Source organism: Falco naumanni, chromosome Z, assembly GCF_017639655.2.
Source record: "Falco naumanni isolate bFalNau1 chromosome Z, bFalNau1.pat, whole genome shotgun sequence".
NCBI classification, from domain to species: Eukaryota; Metazoa; Chordata; class Aves; order Falconiformes; family Falconidae; genus Falco; species Falco naumanni.
Genome location: NC_054080.1, coordinates 322,266 through 333,387, shown reverse-complemented (window position 1 = coordinate 333,387; position 11,122 = coordinate 322,266). Strand labels below are relative to the sequence as shown.

Below are 11,122 nucleotides of genomic sequence, written 5' to 3'. Positions count from 1 at the left end.
CCAGCAGAATTGAAAGCAGTAAGTATGGATGCTCCAGCTGCAAGGCACTGGGAAGCCAACACACTGAGCATTAGATGCCAGCAGCAAGGGCCACGCACACTATTAGTGTGCTCACGCACTAGGAGAGATGGCATTACCCTCTACACCAGGCCTGAGATGCTGGATGGCATCAGTGGGGTGGGTGGGAACTGTCCCTTCAGCTTCAATTGGCAGTCACATTAATTTGCTTTTCGGCCTGGTTTGATGAAGCCCCAAAAATGTACCTTTGTACAGTCTGATTGCTGTGCGGAGTCTGTAGAGAGACACTATGGAATGGCAGGCTGAAATGTATTGGCCAGAAAAAGAGAAAGTGTTTTTGTTTGAACAAAGGCAAATGCTGTCATTAGTGTACGTATCAATATGGATTCTTTTGATGGGGTGAAATGGTCAACTTGGTAGCTAGCACCAAGGCTCCAGCACTATCTACTTTGCCTCCCTTTAGTGCTTCTGCAAGGCTTCCCCTGGGCCTCTAAACCGCCTTTGATACATATGCAACAGCAATAAACGTCCTGGTACAGCTCTAGAGGTGGAGGTTTCTGGCACTTCTCTGAATCTTACTGGTAGATGCCGAAGGAACCAGGGCAGGCGAATGCTGTCCTTTCAGCTGGCTGATAAGCTGTTTCCACCATGCGGGAGCAGCCCTGGAGAGACACAGCAGAACAGTGTATAGAAGGCCACTTCACAAAACATCTCCATCAAGGAGGATCAAGCCATCTTGGCGAGTTCTCCCATCTGCCCCAGCCCCAACCTGTCTGAAGTCTCAAAAAGGGCAGGCGGGACAGGTTTAATTTCTGAGCACTATTTACTGCCTGCCTTCTGCACTAGCCCAGTCTTACCCCAGAGCCAGTGCCAGCACTTCATGGGATGGGGAGGACCCCTGGGGCAAGAAGTCTGAGTTCTCACTAGTGTGCTGGCCTTGCCCCAGAAAGACCCCACTGCTTGTCCCCAGTTACCTGTGAAGTTTGGCCTTTCCTCTCGCATCACTACTCCTTAATCACTTGGGAGATCCAGCTGTCCCTTGTGGCATCATCTGCAGCTTTTGTCAGCTTTCCATACTGTCACCTGCGATACGCAGCCATGTCATGCAGTTGCCCATGTTCTGTTCAAAGACCTTAGCCTCTAGCCAGCGTTCGGTCAGTGTCTAGTCGTCTGATACAGATTTAAAACCAGCCCCGTGGGCACGTATTAGCTTGACATGTTTAGAGTGGGCAGTAAGGAAGGGCTCATCGTTAGCCAGCAGATGCGTTACACTTGAACAAAAGGTTAGATGATGGAAGACACGTGAAGAACTCTAGTAGGTAACAGAAACTAAACAACAGGCTGCTAATGTATGCAAAGGTAAGCAGGAACTTTAGGCAACTGCCCAAGAAGGTGAAAAGTACATCTTGAAGAGGTGCCAGAGGGAGGAGATTATGATAATGAATTTTTGGAAACCTTATGTATATGCGTAACTTTGTACAATAAATATCAGCCAGCTTGTTGAAACAGTGTGCAAGTGAGGAGGAGCAACCCCCCTTGCACCCAGCACTGCAATAAATATCCCCGCTTTATAACTCTCCTCGAGTTGTAGAGTTCAATTCCGCATGTCATGTCTGCCTGTAGCCCCAGTAAATGAAAGCTAAAATTTTCATGCAATTACAGAGCTGAGTAAAACTAAGAACATAATATGAGCTGTCAAAATCGTGCAGTTTGGAGGTTTGAGGGAATTCTAGAAAATTGACACAAACATTTCAAGGGCAGCTCGGGAAGTTGTTCATGCTGCTGTCAAAACCCAAAGCCAATGTCTTCTGTTCCTTGCCAGTCACTCCACATCTGAAGTCTCCTCCCTATCCAATGTGGGTTTCTCCCAAAGGAAATGTTTCTCATCCCCCCATTTTACAAAAGGACAAGGAGTATAGGGTGGCCCCAGTGAAACAACTCTCCAGTCAATGCCCTGGCAGAGTTCTCATTCACGTTGCTCCTTAACAGCATTTTTTTGTCTTTTCCTTGCTCCAGTCTCTCCAATACTGTGTCATGTTTGATTCAGCTATGCCCAGAATTGCCCAAGTTCCTTTATATTCTCCAGAGCAACATCTGGGAAAGCAGCATCACTTCTGCTTTTCAAATACAAAACAAGACTGGGAAGACCAACAGTCTTGAATTGTAGGATGAAACTCCTTGCTCTTCTGCTAACATGGGCTGGGGACCTGCCAATCCGTTTCTGCTAGCAAAGACCAAAGAAATCCAACATTCAGAATGAAACCACAAGTAAATCAATAGATTACCTGGAAACCAGCAGAACAAAGCTAGTTTATATCAGCTGCAGATCTGGGCAGCTCTGTTGTGTTTTTCTCCTGGACCTTGCTGTAATGCTCTCAGGAGGGCAGTTTTACAACTTTTTTTGACCAGAAGAGTTTGACCCTTCATTTGCGCTGGGAATTGGTATTGAATGTCCTGCAAATGTGCTCAGAATAGGGTGATTCAGGAACACTTTCCCTTGGCCATCCTTCGCAAAGTCAGGGTGGGCCCTTGAGGTACCACAGAAAAGCAGGAAAGCTCCCCCAGCTAATGGGAGATGCAATTAGCCCCTGTTAATCACTGGCACAATGAAAGCAGCTGCTCTGTAATTAGCTTTGCCTCAGGTCATAGGCAGCTTAGCTGAGACAAATCTGGGTTTTTGAATTATCTACCTACTGCCTATCAAGCAAGCAGACAGAGCAGGGTGGGCTGTGGAACACAGATGTCTTGTGGGGGTGATGGGGAGAGCCACAAGCCTCTGCCTGCTTGTTTGATCCACTCCAGGCACCAGTAGTGCCCGTGCCCATCTCTGAAGGTGTTCCCAGCATCTGAGGAGAGCTGCTGAAAGCATTGCTGCCTGCCACAGGCTGGAAATCGTTGGCTGAAGCCTGTATGTGTGGATGGAGCTCAAGAGTGAGACTTGACGGCTGTGTACACAGTTATCTGGGTGGGCCTGGTCTCAGGCCTGAACCAGCTCCTCTCCCTAAAAAAGGGCACAATTCCAGTTAGCATTCATAGTCATCCAGTATCTTAACTGAAATTCATACACAGCCCACCCTCCTGTGACATCCAACTCCTGGAGCGGGGGCTTTGGGGTTGGCCAGAGGCCTCTCCAAAGCCAAGAGCCCTGGTCTTCTCAGTCTTTCTGTACCTGTTATTAAGTATTACTGGCCTCCGACGGTCTCCCGGGACTTGTTTGGGAATGGGGGTTGCATTTACAAAAGGCAAAAAAAGATCTTGCACGGTGGGGCTCTGTGCTGGAGTGAAGGCTCTTGTGTTCTAAACAAAGCAGAACAGCTAAGTCAGTTACTGCAGATCAGCAGCGGTACAAAAGACAATGGTGCGTAATTCAGGAGACGGTGTGTGAGTCAGGAAAGCTGGCAGAGCTAGAAGCAGGTTGACTCACAGCCAGATAAATTCTTCACTTCAGTTAGAGAAAAACAGGTATCTATTAAGTCGCACTGTAAACAGGTTACTTAGAAGGCACCAGGAATAGGTCAGAGGGGCCAGCAAGGCAACTGCTTCTCCTGCTTGGTGCAGCTATAACCCTCTCTTCCCAGCAATCCAGAACATTGAGACTAGTCTGTTCTTCAGGATCGTGTTCTCCTGCACAACTCACACGGTAGTACCACACAAACGGGGAAGCCAGTGGGGTTCGCAGCAGCAGATGTGATGGCATGGCCAGAGGTGCTGAGTTTGAGGCTGCTGTGCTGACATGCTTTGAACCATCACGATGTGCAACCCACAAAAGCGGGCTCTGTTTCATCTGTGTCCGTCTCTCCTAAGCAGCCCTATGATGCATCCCCATTCCCAGACAAGTGTCTAGTACCCATCGCTTAGATTAACTGCAGCTTCTCAGGACCACCATTAGTCACAGAGGTTGTCACTTACAGACGTTCCAAGCGCTATTACCTGCAACAGACTTGACAGGCATTGGACAGTCTCTCTGTGCTTTACTCTGTAGGGTTGTCCTAAGTCTGCTCACTGCCCTCTGCCTTCTAAGGGCAAGCACTGGGCTGAGGAGTGGCCTGGGTTTGCCTGGGACAGAGTTAAGTTTCTTCTTAGTAGCTGCTGCAGTGCCGTGTTTCGGATTTGCTGTGAGAACAATGTTAACAGCATTGTGTTTGATCGTTTCTAGGTAATATTATACTAAGTCAAGGACCTTTCCCGTTTCTCGGGCCCGACCAGCGACAAGGCTGGAGGGGCACAAGAAATTGGGAGGGGACACAGCCAGGACAGCTGATCAGAACTAGCCAAAGGGATATTCCATACCATGGGACATCATGCAGAGTATATATAAACTGGGGCAAGAAGGAGGCAGGGGGGAACATTCGGCATTATGGCGTTTGTCTTCCCAAGTAGCCGTTATTGCATGACGGAACACTGCTGTCCTGGGGACAGCTGACCACCCACCTGCCCATGGGAAGTGGTGAATGAATTCTTTGTTTTGCTTTGCTTGTGTGCGAGGCTTTCGCTTTCCCTATTAAACTGTCTTTATCTCAGCCTACGAGTTTTTCTCTCTTTTACTCTTCCGATCCTCTCCCCCATCCCACCGTGGGGACAGGGAGCAAGCAGCTGCGTGGGGCTTGGTTGCTGGCCGGGGTTAAACCACGCCAGGAGGGAAGCTCCCGGTGGCCCGCATGACTCCTCCAGCACAGCTACACTTAACCAGAACTGCTCCGTGCACTCACCTGCAAAAGGCTCCCCGAGCTCATACCCACGGACCGGGCAGCTTCCAGGCTGGCGGCACAGCTACCCACCGCAGACCCAGCTCTGCCTGCTCCGGTAGACCAGGCAGCCGCCCGGCCGGGCGGGAGCGGGGAGGCCGCGCTGCTGCAGGCGGGACCGGAGGAACTCCGCCCGCAGGGCCCCGGAACTCCCTACCCCGCCGCCGGCCAGCATAGCCAGGACGAGCACCCCCGGCAGCGGCCGGCCGCGAACTGCGGCCCCCGCCGCAGGCCCGCCCAGCCGCCGGGCCAGGCCGCCGCCGCGTCCCCTGGGGGGCAGGCCTCCGTCCAGCCGCGGGACACCGCCCCGCCCCGCCAACAGAGCGGGCCTCTTCCGCGGGCCGCCTGAGCCCTCCCACCCCGGCAGCGGCGGAACGCGCCCGTTACCGGGACCGCCGAGGCAACGACCGCCAGTGCCGCGCCGCGGGAGCAGCTCCCGCGGCCCCCGGAGGGCGGGGCCGGGCGGCCCCCGGAGGGCGGGGCCTTGGCCGCGCCTCACTGCGTACGCGCCGCCCGCCCCGTCCCTCCCCGCCCCTCTCGCGCCTGCGCCGCGTGCGTCCCGCCGGCGTCCCGCACCGCGCCGGGCGCAGCATGTTCCGCATCGAGGGGCTGGGGCCCAAGATGGACCCGGAGGAGCTGAAGCGGAAGATGCGCCGCGACGTCCTCACCTCGGTCCGCAACTTCCTCATCTACGTTGCGCTGCTGCGGATCAGTAAGTGCTGGGGCGGCGGAGGCCGCAGCAGACGCGATGGCGGCCTGTATCGCCCGCGGCGGCGCGGCCCGGTGGCTGGGTGCTTACCCGGGGCCGCGATGAGGCCCGGCGGCCCGGCAGCGTTCCCGGCTGCCGTTCCTGCTGGTTCCCCCCTGGAATCGTGCTGCCTCGCTCGTTAAAGCAGGCGTGCGGAGAGAGAAGGGACCGCCAGGGAGGTAGAGAGTAGACCTTCGCCCAGCCTCTGAATATTTTAGATGCCGTTTTGTTACAGACTTACTGGGGAATAACTGCTTCTTCGGCGAGGTTCATGCAGTTTTCTTTTCTGCTTGCAGCTCCTTTCATCCTGAAGAAGCTGGACAGCATATGACCACTTCAGACACAATATATGAAAACATGAAATGGACCGGAGCTGCTTTCCCCTTTTTTTTTTTTTTTAATTAAACATTGTGCCAGAGGCAGACATCCATCCAGTACTAAATGGTTCTAAAATGTTTCGCTTAAGCCTATCTGACCTGAGAATGACAGCTTAGGTTGGAGGATGGGGAAGATGTCTGTTGCCCCTGCAGGGCAATTCTGGTCACAGGATACTCCCTAGTAGCATCAAGCTATGACTTGTGATGGAACATTTCTTGTACTGTTTAAAAAAAAACCAAAAAAACAACAAAACAAAACGCTGCCCATCTCCATTTTGTTTGAAGTGTTAAGCGCTGGCAAGTTGCTCTGTTATGCAGCTGCCTCTAAACTGCCACATGCTATGGCCATCAACCTTACCGAACTTGTCTGTATGAAAAAGGAAGTCTTCAATGAGTCCAGTTCACAAACAGTTTTATTTTAAATAAATGGAGGAGCAGTTGTGTTACTTAACTTTAGTAGTGCTTTATTTTTAATAACCGTCACTCAAGCTAGAGGTCATCTGGAGTTGTTTCCCTGGCTCTTGTCTTAGGCTTGCTTCTTCTCCGCCTTTAAAATCAACTTGTATTGAGGAAAAGCAAAGGAGAGTGAAAAAGACATGGCAATGATGCATTAATGTGGTTTTGTGGTGGTTTAACCCCAGCCAGCTACTAAGTACCATGCAGCTGCTCAGTCCCTCGCTTTTCCTCCTCCCTGCACCAGTGAGATGGGAAGAATCAGAAAAAAGGTAAAACACGTGGGTTGGGGTAAGAAAGATTTAATAATTGAAGTAAAGGAAACTATAATGACAAGTAATGAAAAGGCAGATAACAAAAAGAGAGGAATAAAATGCGTGAAAAACAAGTGATGCACAATACAGTTACTGACCGCTGCCCAGCCAGTCCCCAAGCAGTGATCGGCCGGCCACTGGCAGACTCTGCCCGGTTTATACACGGAGCATGATGTTCAGTGGTATGGTTTAGCCCTTTGGCCAGTTGGGGTCAGCTGTCCTGGCTGTGCTCCCTCCCGGCTTCTTGTGCACCTCTTCACTGGCACGGTATGGGAAACCGAAGTCTTTGACTTAGGGTAAGGACAACTTGGCTACAACTAAACCATCAGTGTGTTGTCCTTGTACTAAATCTAAACAGAACAGCAGCTACTAGGAAGAAAATTTCTATCCCAGCTAAAACCAGGACAGTCTCCACCCTCGTTCTATACTGTTTGCATCACACCCCGGTCCCACACTTTCCAGTAGATCCCAGGTAACCACCATCACCTTACCTGTCTTTTGATACAAACACACAGGTATCATTCCCTTAGTCTATGGACCATCTCTATAATAAAGTCCATTGAGTTCATTTAGTCCATGATGTTGGGCTCCATCTGTCAAAACAGTCCTGCAACGCAGGAAAGATGCAGGACAGGCACCTGTTGTTCGTTGACCTTCAGCAATCCCACAACAGAAGGGTCTTCGAGAGACTGGGCAAGGTAGGCAGCTGCTTAATTTCCTCTGTCTCCAAGGCAGCTATACCCAAAGCCCACCGGTACCCTTCTGGGTCCTTGAAATACCCTCTCCTGAGAGTCTGTGCCACGGATGCACAGAGCCTCTGGGCCAGTCGCAGCGGGGTGCTTTTGCCACTTCTTCCTAGTCATCTTATTTCAGCCTCCAATCCAGTTGGCTGTTGGGATCCCTGCCACTCCAGAAATATAAAGGGCTTCTGCCCGGTATGGCTTGATGGCATTGGGTTACACTGTGCACTGGTGTCTACTAGAGCTTTATTCTCTTCTGGATCTGATTGTGCCTGGACTTCATCGTAGACTCAAAGAATATCTCTAAGTTGGAAGTGAACCATAAGGACCACCAAGTCCAACTCCTTGGTCCTTACTGGACAACCCAAAACCAAACCACGACTAAAGGTGTTTTTCACATGCTCCTTGAATGCTAACAGGCTTGGTGCCCTGGATACTTCCTTGAGGAACCTTTTCCAGTGACTGTCAGCGAAGAACCTTTTCCTACCATGCAGTCTGAACTTGCCCTGACACAGCTTCATCCCATTGTAACATCTGTGGCTTGCTCCACTTTCTCTGTGTGGATGGTATAACAGGATTAGCCTGCCTGAGCTCTAGGTCTATGGAATTCTTTGGGGTAACAGCTGCTGTGACAATCTGTTTGGTATGATGTGGCACATGTAGCGCCTAACATACCAACAGCAAGCAGTTATTTTCTTATCTACGACCCTTGAATAAAACATAGCGCAGAAGAGTACAAGCACAGTGGAAAAACCCCAGGTTGAAAACACGGGCCCCAAATCTCTGTCCAAGGCAGCACAGGGCTTCGTTGCTGAAGTGCTTGTAAGGATTAACCACATCGCTGCTGCTCCGATGCGCGGTCGCATTGCGTTGCTTTTGCTGCTTTGGGTAAGCTATTACCATGATTAGGAAAGGGTGTAGGTATAGTGCCAAGCACTCATATATGGCTGGAATGTATATATATATATATAGGCACACGTATTTGAACTCCCGGTCTCTTGGTTAACCAGTATGTCCTCTTTAGCTAAAGGAACTGCCTGGACTGGTGTTTCTTCCCTTTTTTTTTTTTTTTTTTTGGTAACCTAGTCTGTAATGTGGATGCAGGAAACAGATCACAGTGGCAGCACTTCATCTTTGTGCCTCTGGCTTTCTGCCATTTCCTGGCATATCACATGTATAAGATTATTTATACAATTTAGTTATTTATCTATACATTTTATAGGCAACACAAGCGAGCAGAGACTGACTTCATCGGCTAGGCCTCCATTCTGTGGGAGAAAAGCGTGCAAGAGCGCAAATCTACAGAGTGGAAAAGAGATTTCAGGAGTTGTTCGTATTTGCACTTTACTGGAACAGACTCACTGTCCTGTTTCATTTGCAGCAGGCCAGCAGTCATAAAGGACTTGTGCTTTTCTCATTTTACTTACCACCTCTGGCTCTCTGCATAATTATTAGCACCAGCTTCTTTGCTTCTAGACCACATCCACTTTTTATTCTTTGTTTTGTGTGCCATAGATTTCTCCTCATTTCTAATTTCAGCTTTGCATGGAAGCACGCTCTGAGCCAGATGCACCACAGTGGTAGAACCAGAGGGCATTATTTCCTAGGAGACAACTCTTAACTTATCCTTTTTGCGTTTTTTACTTCGAGAGAACTCTGCTTTGGATTTCTGCCCTATAGAAGCCAAACCTTTATAACCCAGCAAATGCCACAGCTGTGCTGCATTGCTTTTGCCAGTCCTGGGTGCAACATAACCAGCATCTCCAGGGACAGTAAATTTCCTGGGTGGCTGACTGCCCGTGATTTACTAGCTTCCAGAAACAACTCCATGTTTGGGTGTGACACCCATCTATAGCAAAACACCCTCGGAGCACACCTGGTGGTACAAACTCAGCAGCCAGGTTGATGATAGGGCAGGTGGAGGTGCGGCAGCTCCTTCTTTTGCTTTTCAGCTCTTGTGTACGCAGCATGGCACCCTCAAGTAGCTGGTGCTCCAGGGGGAAAAAAAAAAGTCGGGCTCCAAGCCAAGTGTCTGTCAGGACTCTGAAAGAACCAACCGCTGGCCTGCAGCAGCAGCAGCGAGAAAGGCTCAGACACAGGTGGCAAGGTCCACGTGCTGCCCACACACAAGTGCCAGAGCACTGAGGATGGGGGCGAGAGGGATGTTGGTGTTGGTGCAGCCCTCCTGTAATAACAGGAGGAAAGCAGCACAAGGGACTTCTCCTCTGACCCCTGCCATGTGGTGCACCAGCAGCCTGGTGCAGGTTGCATGCCCCACACCACCTCACTCTGAGCGCATCACCTGTGTTCTGTCCTTGGGTGGTGCGCAGGGCATGGTCCTCCCACCCAGAAGCCAGTGTGCCCTGCTCTGCAGCCAGACAGGAACAAACATGTCCCAGAAGGGCTGCAGATGTTTGACCCCAAAGGGGAAAATTCCAGCTGGGGTGCAAATCCAGTGACAACTGCATAAGCAGATGAAATTTGTAAGCAAAGCTTTACTTACGTGTTCAGGTTGCTCAAAAATGGCTTGCTTTAAAACTGCCTAGTCTTCCTAGTTATGCTGCAAGGTTTTCTCCTGGGGGCAAACATGGGTGGGAATTAACAAACGGTGACCTTTTCCGCAGCATTAGAAACTCTAACTTCGTGTGAGATGCATAAGAAAACAGGCCAGAGAGAGAATGCCACTTGAAACGGTATTTTACTGCTTTTCAAATGCTTTTATTGCTCTATTTTTTTCCCCTACTGATATTCCATGAATTTTCAGTATTAATGTGCATTTTCAACTAGGTATTTTCAAAACTAATTGCATAGTTTCCAAGCAGGAAGATGTATAAAACTGACAGTAAGCCTATAGTAAGAGTATTAATGCAACATTTTCCAAACTCCTATGGCAAAGGAAGCAAAGGTAGCCACTGACTGTTTTCTAGCATGTGCTTTGCGGTTCGGCTCTTCTTGAGTGAACAAATGCCTTCTTCCTGGAACAAGGGAGAGGGCAGATTTCAGACAACATTACCAAGTAAGTCTTTCATAGGAAACTGAACTTTTCTTGAAAGCCCCGCTCTGACTCTACCAAAGATTCAATTTCGGCATAAGATACTGCATTTCCAGAATAGCTTTGAAGTGACACACTCCTCTCTTCCTCTTCTTTCCCACACCCTGACCTCCCAGTTTCAAATCTTGCTTTACACACGGCAGACAATTCACCATTGTACTACTTGCTGGACCAGCATAACCTATGCTGTCTCACTGGCATGCATTACAGCAGGGACTAATGTCATGGTACAAATACTAGGAGTGACAGAGCCTCACAGAAGTCTGTTCCTATGGCTGAATGTAAAATATTAGCACTCATTTACCTGTCTCGTCTTCATTCTCCTTTCTGGAAAGGATTCATTCCTGCCAGCAGCTGATACTTTGTCAAGGGTATGACTTGCATTCCCATCTGCGCTTTATTAAAAGAACCACCCAGCAACGTTTCATGCCAGCAAAGCTGCTTGTGCCCTTGTTGGGATAGGGGAAGGCTGGTACATTGAAATACCCTTCTCTGTTGCACGGGACGACCTTGTCAGTTGCTCTAGAGAAGGACAATCCAAATACACGCAACACACCTGACCGAGTCCTTCCCTGCAGCTGGCTGCTTTCTCGTCTACAAACCCCGATTTGTGCAGTGGAAGGAGAGTGTGCCAAAGCCAGCTAGCTCCTGGTAATGGCATGCACTGTTATTGTT

The 11,122-nt window shown here is 49.8% G+C and overlaps 1 protein-coding gene across 1 annotated transcript; it reads left to right on the top strand.

Annotated features, from left to right (window-relative positions):
• The first annotated feature begins 5,289 nt into the window (after positions 1-5,289).
• LOC121081668 (mitochondrial import receptor subunit TOM5 homolog) lies at positions 5,290-6,339 on the top strand. The gene is made up of 2 exons (XM_040580862.1): positions 5,290-5,475; positions 5,808-6,339. Exons 1-2 carry the CDS (start codon positions 5,355-5,357, stop codon positions 5,840-5,842), a joined length of 156 nt encoding a protein of 51 aa, XP_040436796.1. The 5' UTR covers positions 5,290-5,354; the 3' UTR covers positions 5,843-6,339.
• The last annotated feature ends 4,783 nt before the right edge of the window (positions 6,340-11,122 follow it).

What these genes read in the sequence shown, in the direction of transcription:
- LOC121081668 (XM_040580862.1), top strand. Translation starts at nt 5,355, where the DNA reads ATGTTCCGCATCGAGGGGCTGGGGCCCAAGATGGACCCGGAGGAGCTG. An exon ending in CGTTGCGCTGCTGCGGATCA is followed by an intron (nt 5,476 to 5,807) that starts GTAAGTGCTGGG and finishes TTCTGCTTGCAG; the next exon opens with CTCCTTTCATCCTGAAGAAG.